General features: G+C 40.7%; 1 protein-coding gene across 1 annotated transcript in view; it reads right to left on the bottom strand.

Annotated features, from left to right (window-relative positions):
- The window catches only part of NELL2 (neural EGFL like 2), a 334,594-nt gene that overhangs the window by 276,309 nt on the left and 36,281 nt on the right, over positions 1–22,004 (bottom strand). Inside the window, exons 2-3 of the mRNA XM_037162321.2 lie at positions 8,831–8,916; positions 8,262–8,390 (exon numbers count right to left, since the gene is read on the bottom strand). Of these exons, the coding sequence (XP_037018216.2) occupies positions 8,262–8,390; positions 8,831–8,916 (215 nt within the window). The remainder of the gene's footprint in view (positions 1–8,261; positions 8,391–8,830; positions 8,917–22,004) is intronic.

Consider the following 22,004-nt stretch of genomic DNA (forward strand, 5'->3'; position numbering starts at 1 on the left):
CTCTCTAAAAATTAATTAATTAATTAATTAAATCTTTTTTAAAAAATTCTAACATTTCTCCCCATAATTACATATACTCAAAACCTAAGCTAAATTTTAATATGCTTAAAAAGTAAGGTATTGGGCTAACTATAGAGGAGCAACACTCTGAAATTTCTTTTGTTGGTTTTCTCTATGCTCCTCCTTACTTCTGAAACAGTAGTGCAACAAGTACACTCCTTCCTCTTCAAAACTTGCCATACATTCTCACCCTTCCCTGCAAGCCCACGTATCCTTTTCTCCCCAAGAAAACCAAAACAGCAAAGATGGAAACAAAGAGGCTTTGGGGCCAGTCCTCCCGCCTCCAGTTTACCTTCATCTGCCCTCCCTTCATCACACGAGAGTTGCTTTACCTTAGCTCCTCCACAAAATCCAGGATTTCTCCCTGGAAGCCCCTTAAAAAATCCAAGCAAGCATAACCTGCTGCTAAGCTAATTCCAAAATAAAAACAAGATTCAAAATATATGAAATGCTTAGTCAGTGTTAGGCACAGTTTCATTTAGGTAATCTACACATCCACCCTAAGAACTAATACTATTATTATAGCAACTAAAGCAGAGACAGGTAACAGGATCAAGTTCACACAACTAGTGAATGAAGGAGACAAGATGTCTCATTCCCAAGTCCTAATTACTCTCACACATTAGTATGAACTTAATTATCTCCATCATTTTCCCCTTTGTCTACAGCTACAGAGAGCAACCTCTGTAGGGACAGGTTGCTGGGCTTCCCCATGTCTTCCCCAGAATGGAGACTGTTAGCAGAGTACCACCAAGAACGACTCAGTACACCTGACAGCATACATCCTAGCAGCTGGCCAATGAGAAAGGGAAGAGTCATGCTCCTCCTTTTTCCTCCCATCAGCTCCCTGTCTAATTCTTTTTAATTACAGTGGTCAATAGTTGAGTTTCAATGAATGCACATTTATACAGTAACGCAAAAGTCACCATGAAAAAAATATCCACTAACAAACTATTTGCTTATAAAGTGAATTTCTACATAGACTGGCATCTAACTCTTCAATGTAAATTTTAAACTGAAACAGCAAAAGATGAAAATTTTCATGAAGCCAATAAAATCATTGTAAGAGAACTGCTCAGATAAAACACAAAAACACTAACTTATGATGATCTGACACAGGCACACAAATTTTAAACATGAAAAATTAAAAATTTGACAAGAATTATAAATACCTCACAACAGAATGATTTCATATTGAAGAGCTAAGAGAGAGTTCCCAGATATTTTTTTGCAGAAAGAAACAAAAGAAAAATACCCAGCACTTGATCTCACCCTATTTCTTCTCATAGTTACCTGAGTACCCACATGCTGTTATATATACACCAGGCCATATGATTTTGACAGCTTCTAGTTTCACCCTTTAAGATAAAATCCCAAATTTTGGTTCCTGTTTTACCTCCTGTAATAATTTATATAGACATCTTTCTCCATGATACTGTGTGTCCCATCCTTACCCACAGAAGCAGTACCATAAATATCTGATAAATTAAAGAAAAATCAACAGGAAATATCACACCATAATGCCTTCAGGTCAAACACCTAAGTTATTAACTAACAGGTGTGGAATCGTGGGCAAACAATAACAAGAATGGCAAAGAGAACAGGTGTCTGCCAGCATGGGCTCTGGGATCAGCCTGAGTAGAACAAGCTGGGGAGGCAGGTGGGGGGACAGTAAAAGTGAAGAAATCAGAGGCCCTTCACCTCAGCTATTACCAGGGTGCACTTCAACCATGTCATTCTAAGTTGCCACTTGCCAAAGCCCATCAAGGTTGTTTCCATGCTTTCTAGCACTCCCCCTTCTGCCTCTGGATTAATCTTTTGGGGGAAAAAGGTTGTATTTTTGAAAAAGTAATACAGTCAAAAAGGCCAGCACTTCATTATACTCTAGTTGCTCTCAGCATCAGCTCATAGTTAAATGATGATGAGAATCCCCTAAAGGCTTGGAATTCAGTATGAAGACTTTGATTTGCATGTAAGAAACCATCATGAGTGTCAAATAACTAGGATGACTTTAAAGGGCTAGTTCAAGTTTCCCTACAAATACGCACTCTCATAAACAGTTGAGGGAGGGCTCCAAAAAAGTTTAATTCAGTTACAGAATAAATGAATGTTAATGTTCAACATACATGTTAGTTGCCTATTGCTGCTATAACAAATCACCACATACTTCATGGCTAAATCAACATAAATTTATTATCTCCCAGTACTGGACATCAGAAGTCCAAAATGCCTTTCATTGAGCTAAAATCTAAGTGACTACAGGGCTGTGTCCCTCCTGGAGGTTCTAGTATAAAATCAGTCTTCTTGCTTTTCTATAACTTCTAGAGGCTGCCAACAATCCCTGGCTCATTACCACCTTCCAACATCAAAGTCAGCAATGACCAATCCAGTCTTCTCATGTTGCATCGAAATGACACTGACACCTCTGCCTCCCTCCTCCATATTTAAAGGATCCTGTGATCACATGGGTCCCACCCAGATAATCCAGGATAATCTCCATAGTTTAAAATCAACTGGCTGACCACCTTAATTTCAAGCAACCCCTTTTGCCACAGAGCATAACATATTTACAGGTTCTAAGGATTCAGTTTGAGGACAGTTAGAGGACCGTCATTCAGCCGACCACGGTCTGTCCCACAGATTATGGTCCTTCCTACACGCAAAATACATTCACTCTATCCAATTCCCCACAAGTGTCAACCCATTGATATCAACCCGAAGTGTAAATCTGGTCTAAATTCTTATCAGTTCAAAAGCCCCACATTTCATCATCCAAAATTAGGTATAAATGAGGCTTTGGGTGTAATCATGCTGAGGCACAATTCCTCTCCATCTGTAAATCTATGAAACTCAAGAAACAATCTGTCTGCTCCCAAAATACACTGGTAGGATAGACATAGGATAAGTTATAGGCATTGCCATTTGAAAAGAGAGAAAATGGAACTTCAAAAATTACACACCAGATCCATGCAATTTCGAAATCCAGCCAGAAAAACTGTATTTGGTTTGAAGATCTGGGAATAATCCTCTGTGGTGCTTGGCTCTGGCCTCTGGGTTCTTGGCTCTGCCTTCTGGACCCTCAGCTCCGCCTTCTGAGTCAAGGTTAATGAGCTGCCACTTGGGTCAACCTGGTTTCTAAGCCCACCTCTTAGTTACTGTATTACTCTATTCTATTGACAATGACCACTGTCCCTAAGTACACATAGGCTCACTGACTGTCATACTGAAGACATACTCATTGACACCTCACTTTCCTCAATAGTTACCTTTGCCTTCTAAAGTCAGTGGCCCATCACCGAACACCCAGTTTCACTCTTGTTTTCAAATACTGATGTAGGAATGGACTTGGGAACACATTTTTCCTTTGTATGCATATATGATAAAATAAAATTATTAAGTAATAGTAAATTCATAGTGCACAATAATTTATAAAAATTATTTATAGTTTCAAAAAGTAATGAATTACGATCATCTTAAAAATCACCAGACTTCCGTCAAGATGGAGGCATAGGTGGAAACACCTTGCCTTCTCACACAACAAAATCTAAAAACAACAAAGTTTTAGCAACAATAAACACAGCCAAGCCACAGAAAATTGAACAATACAGAGTCCAACAACAACGAAACGCTCAGCAAAACTGGTGAGAGGAGCAGAGCCAGCAGCAAAGCAGGTTGGGCAAAAAAGATCCCCCAACCCAGGCACGCAGGCAGCCGAGGGCTCGGATCCCAGGGTATGGGGCAGCGACGGGCGGACCCAGTGAAGGCGCGAGGATGCGTCTGACTGACCACGGTCACACATATGTGCACAAATAAACCAGTGAAGGGACGAGCATTGAGACAGACCGCGCAGGCCCCAGCGCAAGGCGGCAGACTGACCACGGTCACACATTTGCGCTCAGATAAACAGGCCAGGAGGTGGGGGGGCCAGCGGTGAGGTGGCCTGGGCAAGAGGGAGTGGAGAGGCCCACCATTGCTCCCTCTCTGACCCCGCCCCCACATACAGCATCACAAACCAGCGACCTGGGTGGCCCCGTCCTGGTGAACATCTAAGGATTCACTCCTCAAATGTAACAAGCATGAACAGATAAAAACATGGCTCAAGAAGAACTCAGAGCCCCAGAGCTGATAAACCTAAGCGAACAAGAAACTGCCAACCTATCAGAGACACAGTTCAAAACACTGGTGATCAGGATGTTCACAGAACTGGTTGATTTTAGCCACCAATTAGAGGTACATATGAAGACTAAACTAATTGAAATGAAGGGAAATGAGCAGGAAAGCAATAGTGATAGAAAGGAAACTGGGACTCAAATCAAGGGAGTGGACCAGAAGAAAGAAGAAAATGACCAAACAGAAAAATATGAAGAAACAAGAATTCAAAAAAATGAGGAAAGGCTAAGGAACCTCCAGGACATCTTTAAATGCTCCAACATCCGAATTATAGGGGTAGCAGAAGGGGAAGAGGAACAGCCATGAGTGGAAAACTTATTTCAACAAATAATAAAGGAGAACTTCCCCATTCTGGCAAAGGAAATAGACTTCCAGGAAATCCAGGAAGCTCAGAGAGTCCCAAAGAATTTGGACCCAAGAAGGAACACACCAAGGCACATCATCATTACATTAGCCAAGATTAAAATGAAGGAGAGAATCCTAGAAGCAGCAAGGGATAAGGGTTCAGTCACCTACAAAGGAGTTCCCATCAGACTGTCAGCGGATTTCTCAAAAGAGACCTTACTGGAAAGAAGTATTCCAAGTCATGAAAACCAAAGACCTGCAACCAAGATTGCTCTGTCCAGCAAAGTTTTCATTTAGAATGGAAGGACAGATAAAGTGCTTCTCAGATAAGATCAAGTTCAAGGAGTTCATCATCACCAAGCCCTTATTATATGAAATGTTAAAGGGACTTATCTAAGAAAAAGAAGATAAAAAAGATGAACAGTTAAAGGACAGCAAACTCACAGTTATTAACAACCACACCTAAAACAAAAGAAAACTAAGAGGACAGCTAGATCAGGAGTGAACCATAGAAAGGAATATCACATGAAGGGTTAGCAACAGGGGAGTGGGAGGAGGAGAAGGGGGGAGAAGGTACAGAAAATAAGTAGCATAGACCATAGATAGAAAATAGACAGGGGAGAGGGTAAGAATAGTAGGGGAAATACAGAATCTAAAGAACTTGAGACACGTGGTCATGAACTAAAGGGGGGAGAATGATGGGGGAGGGTGTGCAGGGTGGAGGAAAATGAAGGGGGGAAATAGAACAAATGTAATGGCATAATCAATAAAATAAAATTTTAAAAAATCACCAAAGAGAAGAATAAAGGGGGCAAAAGGAGAAGAAATATTAAATAAGCAGAAATCACTGGGAAACTATATACTGAGATTAGTTTAAAGCTAAGAGGCAAAACATGGCTATACTACTACAAGAGGCATTGAATGGTTCAAAATCCATTCCACCTCGGATAACTCCAAGTAACTTCTCTGATAGGTTTATTTGAAATCTGAGAACATCTCACTGGTTTTTTAATGTGTTACCATTCTTGCCATGACATTTTACACACTATACAAACATATCTGCAGCATCCACAATTCACTATAAATCGAAACTATAAAACCTTCAGAGTCTGAAAGCTTCTACCTCTCTAAAATCCACAGAATCCCAGAGAAACAGAGGGAAGGGGTCAGAACTGACTTCTTAAAAACATTGCAATAACAGGAAAAGGACCTTTCCAAAGTAACTGTGATGCAAGGCCAAAGGTCTACTGTTATCCATCTCAGAGTCTAAATCTTAGAATAAAATAAAATTAGAGTATAATGAGTATATCAGAAATGCATGCCTACTGAGAACAGGGCAGGCAGCAAATACTGGCTGATTGATTGGCTATATGAAGTAATGTTCATAATTGGGCAGAAAATGAAATTTTACATCTTCAAATCTCACACACCATATTTGTTAGGCATTTACTCTAAATCAGAGATTTTCTAACAGTGTGCCAAGGCACACTGGTGTGCCAAAAGAATTTTTAAAACATGCAATACTTGACAGTTTAGTCAGGGGCACTGACCTCTTTTCCCTTAGATTGTCAAGTTTAAAAAATGACAACAGCCAACACAACAATGGCCATGTGGTGTCTATTTTTTCATGTGTAGAAGATCGGCAAAAAATGAAATATATTTTTTGATGTGTAGCAGAATAGCAGTAATTAGCTTTTGTGTGCCATGAGATGAAAAAAGATTGAAAATCACTCTTTTAAATATTGGGCTTAGTACCAACAAAGAAACAAACACACAAAAAAACAGTTCATCAATGTGCACTGATATGTACATAGTTACTATGGACAATTCAAAGAATATACAGTTCATGAGGTTTATGTATTCACTATACAATGCCTAACTTGAAGACCTGACAATCTAAATGAAAATGAATATTAGACATTTCTTTTAAAAATTAATGATAAAAAGATCTTGATTTCTTGAGACTCTTTCCTAAAAATTGTCTAATTGTCCAGCATCAGCACATAAAACGCACAGTCCTGATGGTTCTATTCACGACAGCTCACTCTTCAGAAGCAGCTAAGAAGAACGCTAACATGATTTACAGGACCTTTGAAAAATCTGAGGGCACTTAAACACCATTTGTTATTGGAGCTTTAGCTTCTGTAAAGCTTTCTACTTATTCAAATAAGCAATCCTGAAATAACTTTCTATCCAATTCACAGAGACTGACAATCAGAGGTATGAAAAGAAAAAAGAAAGAAAAGGAAACAGGTTTAATCCTAATGATACATCTATTTTACTCTCAATTTTTATGACAGTCTGGTTTTATTTTCGTTATTAGATTTGGTCATTTTTTAAAGGATTCAATATCCTGCCCCCCAAAAAAGACCTTTAAGTAATAAAAAACAGAATAAGTAAGATATAATATTTATCATAAATATGTCACAAAAATATTTAGTGGGCTCACTATAATGAAAACAAAAAAATTACATTTTAATCTCTTATAAGAGTAAGCTTGTTTTAAATAAACGAGCCACATGTCCATTTCCTCCCTCTGCAAAGTGTGTGTACGCTCCAGTGTTTCTGTCCATGGTGACACTTACTGGCCGCGTCAGGCAATAACACCACCGCAGAGACACTCAGGGTTGATTTTATGCCTATTTCTTGGTGGCAGACTTGCTGAAGTGGTTTTATTTTGCATACCCAACTCTAGTAATTCCCAGGTGCCCTTCTTTTGAAGCCGTGGCACCAAAATCACAAAAGAGAAATCTGGGTGGGGTGCGGAGAAGATGCTTCAGTCAGTCCCTAGATGTGTGGAACTCCAGCTCACTTGCCCTCATCACTCCTTCACCCACATGTGAAACTAATCTTTCCGTGTGATTAGCTACTTTTTAGAAACTCGTATTACAGCATCTTTTCCCCAAACCAACAACTAGCCAAAGCTTTAAGTAAGTCAAAGTCGAAAGACTGATGCATTGGAATTTGCTTCTGACTACATACACATTTAAATATAATTTAAAATGCAGACATTTCTGCCAATTCCCCTTGACATTAAAACACAAAAGTTTTTAAATCTCAAGTATACAATTAGTGATGATACAGGGAGACTTTTGAATTAACACATTTGAAATATTTTCAAAATAACTGTTAAGCAATATTATTACATTGATGGAGAAGGAAGAATGTAATCTCCCAATGAGGAATCTTGTCTCAAATATACTGTTTGTGAGGCACAGTAGATAAAGCTATTGAGAGGCATTAATTTTTCCAGAAAGCCACCCATATAAAGAAATTCCTTCCAACCAGGAACCATTGTACCTGAAACTTTCAAAAAGCAATGTCTTAACTAAGATTAAGCTATCCTATTTCCTACCTAAATCAATTTTACCCAAATGAGGCATTTGTGTTATAATTCATTGTTCCCTAGACTCTAAAACCTACCATCTGCCATTGGAGTTTCTGTACAGTAATTAAGGCACTCTCCATTAGAACTGGCAAGAGTACAAAGTAAGGGGGGAGGGCAGGAGGGGAGAAAAACCAAGCCATTTAAAAGGAAATGGAAGGTGTGTAGACTTCACACTGAGCCCCCCACAGCTCAGTTCACACTCGGTCACCCATGAAGCACTACAGAAGAGTGGTGAGGCCAACTCCTCCCGGGGTTGTCCGGACTAAACCCGCACAGGGGACTGGCAAGCTCTTCATACCTTGAAAGAGAAAGGCTCTCGTCCCATTATGCAGCCCAGGCACCTGGCGCACTCCGGTCGTGGACTCCCCGAGTTCTAACTCTGTTAAGACGTCAATCTGTAGGGAGGGGTCCACACCAAGCCCCCAAACTGGTGGGAGTGGAGGTGGGGGAGGAAAGAAAGAACGAAAAACCTCCATCAAAACGCAAAGCCTCTTCCTCCAGAGCAGCCAAGAACCGCGTCTCAGAAATAACCCTGGGAACTGAGGAAGAGAGGCAACTCCCTCCTCTGCCTCGGAGAGCCTTACCTGAGATGAACAGCCACGCTTTAAATAGCGGAGCACCCAGTCCCATTTCGGTGACCTACTTTAAACCCTTCTGGGTGCAAACTTCCCCTAAGGCCCTCAGACTCTCCCGTCTCCAAGATAAGCACAGAAAAAAATTAAGCCAAACCCGCCCCCTATGCCAAGCTTCCCACTCCAGACCTACTCCAAGCAGAGGAAAAGCGAGGTGTCCCCAGCCAGCTGGGGATGCCCCGAGGCCCGGCCATCCCCTCACCACCCCCTCCACCGCAGCTAGGCAGCCACTCACCTGCTCCGAGACCGAAGATCAAACAGAATGTTCTCAGTAAAACCCGAGACTCCATGGTGTGGATCTGCTCAGTCCATCGTCTCCCTCTTTAAAAATAAAAAGAAAAATTGAAGTGGTTCTTGGAATCAAGCGGGAAAATAGCGGTTGTCTCCCCAGCCTCTGCCTCAGATTTACTGATCAGTAGGATTAGTACCATTTGGTTGCCTAAGGAAAAAAAGGGAGGACCCCCCAGGCACAGGAAGAACTTGGACCCTCCAATGCGCACATCATTCCCGCACACAGAGCCAGAGCCCAGGCTGCCGGGCTGGCTGGAAGGGGGTCCAGCAGGGAGGGTTGGACTCGCCTGAAGGCTGCTCTTGGGGGGAATCAGCTCCGGAGCCCAAATAAAAGCGGCAGAAGGCACGCACACCCAGAAGAAGTAGGGCAGACCCAAGAAAGCCTGGGCTGGGGCGCCCGGCACCCGTCTGTCTTCCCGGCGCTCAAACCTGTTATAAAGACAGAGACAATGGAGAGAGTGCTGGAGAAGACGCGCGGAGGAGAACCGCTCCTCCGAGGAGGGAGGGGCAGGCCGGGAGGCGGGGAGAGGAAGAAGAGGGAGGGACCGCCGAGGGCGAGGCCCGGAGCTTGGTGTCCCTCTCCCGCAGGGGTCCTCGGTCTGCAAGCTCCCTCTGGGCAGCCCCGAGCAGCTGCAGCCTCCACCCTCCTCCTTCCCTCTCTCGCTGGCCGCAGCAACGCCAACCACCTTTGGATCAAAAGATCTAATTCAAGGTGCTAAGTTGAGGGGCGGTCTTTGCTCTGACCCCTTGATTTCGGGCGCAAGTATTAAAAGACAGACAGAGAGAAAGGACCACCCAGCCACAGAAGGCAAAGCTAGAACTGGACACACTCGCCGGCTTTTTAGGCAAAGGAGGGCTGCCTGCGAGAACGGTGGCGTGCGGAGCAGCCCCGGGAACTGGAGAGGGGACTCCCTCACAGGGGCGCGCAGAGAAGGGCTGTGAAGCCCGCTAGACTCCCTAGGTGGTCTGGGAGATGAAGGAAGAGACCGGCGGAGACAGGTGGCAAGCCTAGGAAGCTCGGGGAGCCCGAGAAGAGAGGTTCCCTGCCCGGGGCGGGGCGCTGGGGAGCTTCCCCAGCTCAGAGAGATCTGGGGAGAACTTAGCCAGCAACTGCTGGACAGCTCCGGGAACTCACGCCCCCTCGCCAAACAGCCCAATGGCGAGGAGCCCAGGGCTTCAGAGGCGGCAGGAGGCAAAGGCAACAGAGTCAGCGTGCCTGCCCACACAGAACCGAAGAGTAGACGGACAGACAGAAAGACATGAAAGAGAGAGAAGAGAGCGAGAGCGAGAGCGAGAGCGAGAGAGAGAGAGAGAGAGAGAGAGAGAGAGAGAGACCTAACCTGTGAAGGAGAGAAAAGCCACCACCCCATTGCGGACCATATTCACGAGAGCTCTCTACCCCTCCTTCCACCATGCACGCGGGAACCATAACAGTGAGGTCGTTTAAGATCTAATCCTCAGCAGGGCAAAGTATAATGAAGGTCGATGGCACATGATATTTTCAACATAGCCCTAAAATTTTGAGGTATATTTTGAATAACGATATTTAACTTCCATATGGAAAATGTAAGAGTTTGAAAGCAGTTAAAATGTTGATCTGGACAAAGACAAATTGAGTTTCTTAACTTTCCATCCACACAGGCAGATTCTGAGCTCTCCAACAGGATCCTATACGGCTAGTTACCAAACTACATCCTGGGTGCAGTCTGGAGCCCTGCAGAGCAGTCATGTACTGTACTACACTGGAATGGGTGAGGGGGACATTTTTAGCTTTGTCCTTGGAAATTTTATGGGGAAAAAAACAATCTGGAAGCTTTTTCAAATTAATTTTTAATTATCTCTCTGCATCAAATATTCTATTTATTATAATAATTCTACTTCCAATTTTGTAAACTTTGAGAAATATTCCAGTACTTACACGTGTTAAAGTATTGTTGTATGGGTTCTCCTACATTTGTAAAACTACACAAAATAAAATTAATGTAATGTAATTGAATTAATTCAATTCAATTCAATTCAATTGCTAACTCAATTGAATTGATGTTGCTCATTCAAAGAATATTATTCATCGTGGAATTAAAGATCTTTCTATGGCATTACATCCAAAACATTGAAATGTAATATATATCTACAAAAGTTCCATAAAATATATTTTAAATAATCTCACTAAAGTTGTATTGCAAGATGAAATGAGATAGAAAATTAAATACACAGCTACATACATGTTTATATGTAAAAGTTCTCCTAACCTACTTGTATTCTACTAGATCATAGGATCAGTGCTGCCCTTCAATCTCTCTCATCTGTGACATGCTGAAAGCTGGCGGTTAGTAAGCTTGTCTCCAGTTAGGGCAGGGGCTCTCAACCTGGGCAGGGGTTTTCAACCTTAAAGTCACTGACCTTTTAAGGTTGGATAGTTCTTTGTTAGGACTCTCCTGTGCTATGTAGGATGATTAATGGTTCACACGGTCTCTACCCACTAAATGCCATTGTTTTCAGTATTTCATTTTATCTATACATCTTTTAGCTATATCTTTTTCTTGTATAACTTTTAAAATTGGTGTCCTAAGACTGACAGCTATCACAGTGGAGGGAGGCTGGGGGCTGGATGAAAGAAGGTGAAGAGATTAAGCAAAAAAAAAGAAAAATATATATATGCATGACACATAGACACAGACAATGGTGTGGTTATACCGGAGGGAAGGAAGGGTGAAATGGGGCAGGAAGAGCCTTTGCGTGGGGCGATGGGTGCATGATGCAGTGTGTGGATGGTGTTTTGTTGAGTTGTGCACTTGAAACCTGTGTGGTTTTGTGAACCAATGTCACCCCAATACATTCAATGGAAAATAAAATGAATTTAGGTTTCTCTAGCTACAAAAATAAAGTGAAATAAGGCTAGTGTTCTAGGGAAGAAAATACACTACTTAAGTGTTTCCCATCTACTTAAAACTCCGTGTGTTACCACTTCAATTGAAATACAGAAACTTTACATTGGCCCCTTTATCCGCAACCCTTTATGCTGTGATTGTCTTATGTATTCAATCAACATACACTGAAACTTCCTTTAGATAATGTTAAAATTTTTCTTGCAATTATTTTGGTAAAAATAATTCCTTCCTCCACTTCCCTCTTCCCCAGCAAAAAAAAAAAAAAAATCATGTCTATGTCCTAACCCCAACAATCTTCAAATGTTATTTTACATGACAAAATGGACTTAAGGTTGAAGATGGAATTATGATTGCCAATGAGGTGATCTTAAAATAGGGAGATTAGCCTGCATTAACTGCGTGTATCCAGCCTAATTGTTAAAGTCACTAAATGTGGAAGAAAAGGTCAGAGTAGCATAACAGGAGAAAAAATTGTCCTGCTTATGAAGATAGAAGAAAAAAAAAGGAAGGCTAACAGCCAAGGCACAAGGGCAGCCCCTATGAGCTGGAAATGTTGAGGAGGGGAATTCTTCCCTACAGCCCCCAGAAAGAAACCCAACGATGCCCAACACCCTGATTTTAGCCCAGTGAGGTCCATCTTAGACTCCGAAACTACAGAACGGTAAGATAATAAGTTTGTGCTGTTTTAATCCACTAAATTTGTGGTGATTGTTTCAATATCCACAGAAAATACCATCATGACTTACTATTAATAAAAAGGTCAGTCAAAAGGGTGGACTTTGTTGGCCCTGAGAGGTTCCCCATCCACCATGCACGCATATCGAAGCTAAATAAAATGTTCAAGAGTTGTTTATTCACATAGAGTTTTAAATTTAAAAAACAAAGAAAGAAAATCCCCAGATGCTAAGGGGGAAAAGAGGTAGCTGGGGGTTGGTGAAGAAAGGAGTAGCTGGCGCGATGATTGAGAGAGGATGGGACATGGGCCTTCAGGTTCAACAGGGACACTGAGACAATGGGATAGGATTTTAACGTTCACACAGGGACTAGAACAATGGGATATGGCCAAACCCAGGAGACATAAAGATGTTGCTACTCGTCAGATAAAAAAGGGAACTTTGAAGGGTTATATTATTTTTTTAAAAATGAAAGTTTAAAAATTTGGCACATTGGACTCAAAAGGGGAAGAAATGCTGGCCAGCTGCACGGGACAGTAAGTGGGAAACACCTATAGTAAATGTCAAATTCCAAGCCTTGCTACTTGTCACCTGCAGGTACAAGGTTCAAAATGGTACCCACCACTGGTATAGAAATTACATTCTAATAAGAAGGTCAGTTCCCAAAGAAGACATGACAATTCTACATGTGTATGCATGAATAGCAAAGCTTCAAAACACAGGAAATATTTACCCCAGAGAAACAGTAGCGGAACTGCAGGACTAACTAGACAAGTGCACAACTAAATTTAGATTCTTCTAACATTCTTCTCTCATAATCAGCGTAAATCTCCAGTCCTAGGTTGTTTCAATGCCCAATTCCTGTTAACATTTAAAGAATAAAAGACATCAACTATTCACAAATATTCAAGAAAATAGAAGAGGAGGGAACACTTCTCAACTCTGTATGACACTAGCATTATTACTCATACCAAAACCAGATTAAGATAACACAATAAAAAAAGAAAACAAACAAAAACAAAATATAGCTTTTGAACGTGAGCACACAGAACATATCTTTTAAACATAATGCAAAATCTTCAAGAAAATGTTAGTAAATCAAATGCGACAATCTATTAAAAAATAATAAACTACAGCAAAGTGGGATTCATCCTAGGAATGCAATATTGATTCAATATTTTAAAATAGATCAGTGCAATCCACTGTACAATCTAAAGAAGATAAATCACATAACATTAATTGATGCAAGAAAAGCATTTGACAAAATTCAACAAGTATCGATGATAAAATAACTCATTGCAAAATAAAATTTGAAGAAAACTTTCTCAATCTAATAAAGGACATTTTAAAAGATTCTACATTAAGAAGATAATTTATTGGGGGTTTCAATTAATATAATCAGCCAAGAGAAAGAAATAAAAGCCATTTGGATTAGAAAGAAAGAAAAATAATAATTTTTTCCTTCCCACAATGACTTGGTCATTTACATTTTAAAATTCCCAAAGCATCTAAGAAAAAGCTATTAGAAGTAGTAGTTACTTTGGTAATGTTACAGAATATAAGGTCAACATATGTAAATCAATTGTCTCTTTATATACTAGCAAGGAATAATTAAAATATAAATAAATGTATCATTTATAAAGCATTATGAAATATTAAATACTTATGGAAAACTCTAAATTGAAATAAGATTTTACACGGAAAACTATAGAACATTGCTAAGTGAAATTAAAGAAGACCTAAATAAATAAAAATATTTATCATTGTCATTAATGAGAAGATAATATTCATATTAATCTACAGATTTAAGATAATCCCAATAAAAATCCCAGTAGGCTATTCTTTTAGCAATTGACAAGCAGATTATAAAAATTTATATGGAAAAGCAAAGAAAATTAAAAAGTCAAAAAAGTTGAAAAAGGGAAAAATTGGAGGATTCCAACTGACTTGGAGACTGGACTGACCACTGTAGTGGTCAGATGGCGTGGCATTGGGATGAGGACAAAGATAACAATGAACAGAATGGGAAAAAGAGCATAGGAACTGACCCACGTACAAATGCTTTTTAACTTTTTTAATTATTTTAAATTAAAGTTTATATTCAATATCATTTTGTATTAGTTTTAGGTGTGCTGCCTAGTGGTTAGACAATGATATACTTTACAAAGTGTTCCCCTTGATATTTCCAGTACCCAACTGGCACCACAGAGTTGTTACAATATTAACCATCTATATTCCCTATGCTGTGCCTTACAGTCCCATTGTTATCTTGTTACTATCAAGTCCCTTCACCTTCTTACCTAGTCTCCCAAGACCCCACCCCTCTGGCAACCAGTAATATGTTTGCTGTGTCTATGAGTCTGTTTGTGTTTTGCTGGTTCATTTAGATTATTCTTTAGGTTCCACATATAAGTAAAATCATATGATATTTGTCTTTCCCTGACTGATTTACTTCACTTAGCATAACACCTAGTTAGCCATTTAATTTATATGCATTTAAAGTAATTGTTGATAGCTATGCCATCTTGACAAGAACCCAAATGTGCCCATTTTTACTTAATAAATTTTTCAGGCACCAAGATATCTCAATGGATGAAGAATAATTTCATAACAATGACATTTGAACACCTGGATATTCAAATTGTAAAGCTATTTGGAAGCTTCTTAAAAAGTTAAATATTCACTCTTACATGTTTAATGAATAAAAAGAGATTTCCTCACAAGACTCATATCCGAATGTTTATAGTAGCTCTAATCATTTTAACCAAATATAAAAAATTTCCAAATGTCCACCAACTGGTAAGTGAATACACGAACAATGGTAACCCACACAGTGGACCACTGCCCAGCAACAAACAGCACTCAGAGCCTAGTATATGCAACAGTCTGCTTCTTTCACATGTTCTTGCCTACTGTAAAACCTGGGATGACAACAATATGTTTCCTGATTCATTTTTTTATTTCCTTTACTTTACATGAACAATCACCAGAGCACCTCACTTCCTACTCCAGGGCCCACAACAGCCAGGGTCATGACTCAGGCGTGTTTCATGGATCACACATTCCACGCCTCCCTCAATCTCCAGGCCATTTAAAAGAGCCTAACACTTCAAGATTTTATTTGTAAGGTTTTGTTGAAACAATGGGACCACAGAAAGTAACAGAATAATCCTGAAAGTATCATTAGACTAGAAGGGTACAAAAAGATAAGAGGAGATTAATAATATTAAAATAGCAAACAGAAACAGTATAGAAGAAAAAGTTCAAATAAAGAAGTATCTCAAAATGAGAATGATTACACGTGGTGTAGAAGAAGACAAGGTAAGTAGAAGAGAATTTACATAACAAACGTGACTTTTCTTCCAAGGCACACTCTTGCTCACTTGTTGAGAGTAGAGGCTAAAAAAGATGCCCACTTGGGACATGGGAGTAGGTGGGGTTTTAGTCAACATTCTTTATATTCTCCATATACTTTAAACCACTCACCAAACGCAGCTGAAACTCTCTAAGAAAATAAATGGTGTTGCTTCAAACACAGTTCTAAAGGCAGCATGGTGAAAGTAACAAGCTTGGAACTTGGTCGGGAGCTCTGGGGCGAGGCCCTGTCCCCTTGCTCCTGAGCCATAAACAACCTCCGTGCACCTGTTACCTGGCTAGTATAATAACTAAAGTCATCACAGCGCTGCTGAGGGTCAAGTCCACTTCAAAACGTGCCATGCAGTATATAAATGCTAGTTCTTGCAGTTGTGGTCATATTAAACTATGCCACATCAGGTTTGTCCTGTTTCTGTCATTCTCCTTTGTGATTTATTCTGCATAATGCAAAATAATGGTAATCAAAATCAGACCATAAAAAAGGCGAAGAAAACTGGAAATGTGGACGTAGGTAACTTAGTAGCTCTGATACACCTGAAACTAATATAATGCTTTATGTTAACAAACATTATATTATAATGTTTTATGTGAATTATACTTCAATTAAATAAAAGCATTGTTAGCTAGTGAGCTTTGTTGGTTTAAATGTGTGCATATATGTATTATATAATTAATATAAATACACACACGTATATTGTTCTGAGCACAAGACTGAGTTACTGGCTTATCAAATGTTTCCGGTCTGCAAGAGCCATGAGTCATCGGTTTGAGAACTTAGCCCACCAAGCAGCCCTTATTTTTAGCTGCCAATAGACAGGCAGCGTGAGCACTGGCTGGTTTTGTCAGGAGCTGCAGCACTTAGTGTTCATCTGAACAGAATGAAGCACATGCGGCCCCAGGCGGGCTGCCAGCTTCTGGCCTTGCTTAAGGTTCTCTATTAAAGGACGGGGCTTTGTCTAACGTTCTGAATCAAAGGAACCCTCCCCAGGAGGGCTAAAGGCCAGAATGGTCTCAGTGATACCCAGAATCCAGCTCCACTTATATCAGATTTTTCCTTTCATCCTATAAACCTAACTCCAGTAAATATAGAAATCATTAAAAATTCCATTTTCAAAAAAAAGATTTTTATTTGATTCTGCCTCTGCTATCACCAAAAATAACTCTCTTTTTATAAGGCTATACATAGTGAACACCTTAAAGGAAATTTTATTATGTTCAGGCCTCAAGACACAAAAATTCAAAATCTTCCCTGACTCATCACATAATTCTTGCTAGTGCTCACTACTGACATTAGAATTTTTTTTTCTTTCTGATGAATGTGTAGTTTCTAGACAGAAGGTCCAGACCAGGTTTCCCAAATTCATGACTTGAGAACGAGGGTAAGTTTAAGTTAGTATCGTAAGACACGGTCAGGGACCCAGGTTCCGCAGGGGCTTGGCCGGAGCATCTGTTCACACATGTAACCACATCTTCTGATGGGAAGGAGCCAGTCAAGAGTCTGTCGCCCTGCCAGGGCCGGCCGCTGACTCCACGTCTACCACCGCTGCCGAAGGCTGAGTGTGCAAACACAGAGGCGGAGCTGCCGAGCGAGCTGGGAGGTCAGTGTGAGAGGTGCAGGGGCGCTCAGGTCACCCTCACTCTTGCCCACGGAGGGCTGGCTCTCACCGTGCGCAGCGCCGACTAACAGGCTTGGGAGTGTGGCCATGGTGGAGAATCACAGGAGAGGAAAGTTTAAAGTCTTCTTTTGCAAACCAACACACAGATAGGTCAAGTAATTTGTTCAAAATCACACAATTAATTAATTTCAGAGCTGGCACTTAACCATCCCTAATTACTCATTTACTCAAAAGATATTTGTGAATGCCCAACTGAGCGATGAGCACCGTGCTCCATGCCTCTACCCAGCAAATCTCAAATGAAGACGCAGGCACCATTTTATGAAGAGTCACGGACTCGTCTAAAAATACAATAACTACTGCCTCTAAGTCTTCCCAGGGAACGGCGCTCCGCCTCCCATGGACTGAGCATGAAGTGGCAGGCAGGCCCCACGTGGACCTGTCTCCCACTCTGCTCCAGTACTTCTTGGGTCCGCCTCGAACCATCCAGACACGCTCCTTTCTCAGGAATTGTGCACACCCCCCTTTTTTTCTGTCTAGGATACTCTCCTCCTACACAGCTGCTTCATTTCTTTCAAATGTCACCTTCTCAGCAGGGGGACCCAAATGACCCTATTTAAAATTGCAACCCCCCTCCCCATTAATATATGCAACACTCCCTTCTCCTTTCTTTGCTTAATTTTATTTATTCCTATATTTAGTATATGTTTGCTTATCTCCTTCCTATGTCCCTTAACTCCAGGAGATAAGCTCCATTTTTCACAGGTTTTATTCACTTCTTTATTCTTAGCACTTACAACAGTGACGGGTATATTGTAGGTGTCAGTATTTATTGAATACAAGAATAATGTATAAAAATGCAGCTAGTATGTATCTGGCATATAGTGAGCAATCAATAGACGGTAGCTATTATACCTTAGAATTAACTAGAGTGTAAGTATACAAGCTATCGATCAAGGGGGCATAATTCTCCAAGGCATGCAAAATCTCCTCATTAGCTTCTGCAGAACACTCTGCTGAGTCGCTAGGATGTGGCAAAAGTCTGCCTCTCGTACCATCCGGTCCCTACTGCATATTCAAAATGGATTCAACAAACGACTTTTTGTTGTTGTTAAAACAATTCAGCAAAACAAAATTCTGGTTTATTGCTGGACAACATGATTTCACACATATATCAAACAGACCCCCCCAAAAATAATAAATAAACAGCAACTTCACAGACAAAAAAAGGAAAGATAAGCTTTTTATCATTGGCCTTTTTAATCAGCTCCTACAAAGCAACTGCTTATAGTACAGCTAAGCATATACACAAAACATTACTCGAATCTTCGGAATAAGATTGTTTTGTTGTTGTTGGGGGTTTTTTTTCCTACAAGGTTTTTGATAGAGATCTAACTTTCTGAGTAAAATCTCCTGTGTAAAATTTGCAGCTGTTTTATAACATAATTTTTTAGCAAGGGATAGAAATTAACAACTTGTTTTCACTTGTTATTTATCTTATTACTTCAGGTTGTTATTGACTGTACATGAGACTATACCTCAGAACCCCTTCAACTTCGGATAAAGCACAAACATTCTCCATTCCCCTCCGCTCCCTCTCCCTCCCACAGCAAAACGTTATCATTGTGACTGACAACTATTTTGCCAGTATTGCAGGTATATCTTTCAATTTTTGCTTTTCTACTCCCTTTATCCACACATCAAATTATTTTTTTAGCTTGACAACTGTAGCACAGTGTCCTTCTGTAGAAATGTGATTTTTAATGGACAGAACTCAAGTATCCAAAAATGTAACCTTATTTTCTACACCTCATAGTCATCTTAAGACCTCATTTGTTTTCTTGGTGCAAGAATGACTGCTTTTGTGGAGTACACTCGTGAAGAGAACTGACTTGTTGAGGACCATGTGTCAGAGAGTATTCTAAGAAAGTTGGCTCACTGATTCTCAGAACGGTCCTATGAGGTACCCATTCTACAGATGAGGAGAGTGAAGCCCAGAGAGGTTAAACAGACAACTGGTAGTCGTGGAGCCAGGATTCAGACACAAGCAGTATGACCTCAGAGTTAATTCTCTTGACCACTCCACTATAGTTATCTCTCTGAAAAGTTGCTAGAAAACCTATCTACTGACTTCCAGGCTGATTTAATTACTTCTACTTTTTGTCAGTTTATTCAGTAATTTCCAGTAATTTTCAGTAATTTGTCAATTTTGTCAGTAATTTCCAGTTTAATTCATTTCAAAGTTATTTTTTGTTGTTGTTCAAATACAGTTTTCTGTCTTCTACTCCCATCCCAGCCCACCCACCCAGCCCTCCCCACCTCCCTCCCATTTCCACCCCTGTTAGTTTTTGTCCATGTGTCCTTTATACTTGTTCCTGCAAACCCTTCCCCTTTTCCCCCTGAAATTCCCTCCCCTCTCCACTCTGGTCACTGTCAGCCTGTTCTCTATTTCAGTGTCTTTGGTTATATTTTGCTTGTTTGATTGTTTTGTTGTTTAGATCATGTGGTATTTGTCTTTCACCACCTGGCTTATTTCTCTTTCCAGTTCCACCTTTCCCTCAATATCATTGCCTCCAAAGGTGCATACATTTCATCAGGACAGTAGTAGAAAAGGCATCTTCTCCGTCATCACCCTTCCAGCTAAGGGTGTGCTACTTACTGGTGTCCAAATTCCCCTTAACATGTGCCCATTTACCCCTCAGAGTTGTTCCTCACTCAGAGGACACCATGTTCGTTCCCTCTGCCCTGCCACCCTGGCCACAGCTTTTAGAGAGTGATGAATCTACCAGCTATTCAAGTACCAAAGTCAAGTAGAATGAAACCAATCGTTGAAGCCATGAAAGATCTCCATAAAAATCAAGTGTGGCCTAGCTCAGGTAAGTAACTAAAGCCATGGAAGGAGATCTTTCTAAAATTCTGCATGTTCTGGGACCTGACGGGGCCATATGTAATATTTGCTCGCCCGGAGAGATCATGTTCTCGAAGCCGTCCTGCAGGAGGACGTCCTGGTAAGGGGCCCTGCTCTCAGAGCTGGCACTGCAGGTGCATCAGGACTGTGTCCCTTAAGACCAAAGCCTTTTATATTATTATTATTGTGTTATTGTCATCATCACTGTTGACTGTTCATTCTTAATTTGTAAAGTAGTTATGTTACTGTTCTCTGAAAAAATTTTTTATTTTTTTAAGATTTTATTTAGTTATATTTAGACAGAAGGTAAGAGAGGAAGAAAGAGAGGAAAAGAAACATCAATATGTGGTTGCCTCTCATGTGGCCCCCACTGGGGACCTGGCCCACAACCCAGGCATGTGCCCTGACTAGGAATTGAACTGGTAACCTTTTGGTTCACAGGCCGGTACTCAGTCCAGTGAGCCACACCAGCCAGAGCTTCTTTTTATTCCCATGACAGATTACTTTTTCTCTTGTGAGTCAGGATTCTGCACAGGAAGAGCCTCTGCACAGGAAGAGCCTGTGCACTGAAAACCTCTGCAATAGCAAGCTTGTATTTAGTCATGGCTGCATATTCAGGGCCCGGAATAATGCCAGGCAGTAAGTTTGGGGCTCAATGCATATTTGTTTAAATAAGTTAACATGGAATTTCCTCTCCCTCGTATTCACGTGCTTAAAATGTGGTTTCATACCCTGCCTTGTGAGAACCTCAGAACAATATACCTTAGTAATTATACAAATATATTTGTTGATTACATTGCAAAATACTCTACAATTTAAAGATTGAAGACTTGTTTTCAAAATATGTCTTAGTAATGGAATGAGCTTATTCCAACAGCAGGTTCACAAGGCTTTGGTTCCCTTTCTGACCCTTGGTAATCGTTCCAGACTAGGTGAGTCACATGGCAAACTTGTGAGGCTACAGCCCAGTTGAGAACTCTGGGTGTGGTTGAGAGGAGGATTTCGTCCTTTAAAAATGTGAGCATTTGAAAAAGGGATCGTTATGTGAAGGTCAATCCACAAAGGTACCTGAGTAAATGAACAGTTCAGTGGAAGTGCTCGTGTAGAGGTAGAGTATCAGCAGACCTGCGGCACTCCAGATTTCTCCCGCCAGCCGGGCAGGTCAGAGGAGCCTCTCTGTCACCATCACCAGGCCACCACCCTCATCACAGTCACGGAATCACTAACACGTGAAAAGTCCTTACCACATTTCTAAGCCCGGTGCTAAAGCTTAAAAGCTTTCATGGATTATTTCTCTTAATCATCACAATATCTTTATAAAATAAATACTGTTATTATTACCACCATCAAATGATTACAGATGAAGAAACCAAAGCACAGAGAAACTAAGTAACCTGCCTAAGGTCAACATTAGGTACAGCAGCACAGCTGGACTTTGAATCCTAACAATTGATTCCAAGACCCATACTCTGTTTTTTAAACCTCATAATTCTAGAGAGGACATTAGTTTAACTCATTTGGAGAGTCACTTACCAAAGAAACTTAAACATAGCACTGTTAGACTCAGTACATACACTACTGGTATTCCAGGACCGCCGTAACAAATTGCCACAGCCTGGCTTGAAACAAGAGAAACCTCTCTCCCAGTTCGACAGGC

This window comes from Artibeus jamaicensis, unplaced genomic scaffold (genome assembly GCF_021234435.1).
Source record: "Artibeus jamaicensis isolate MK-2021 breed Jamaican fruit bat unplaced genomic scaffold, CSHL_Jam_final contig_233, whole genome shotgun sequence".
Classification (NCBI taxonomy): domain Eukaryota; kingdom Metazoa; phylum Chordata; class Mammalia; order Chiroptera; family Phyllostomidae; genus Artibeus; species Artibeus jamaicensis.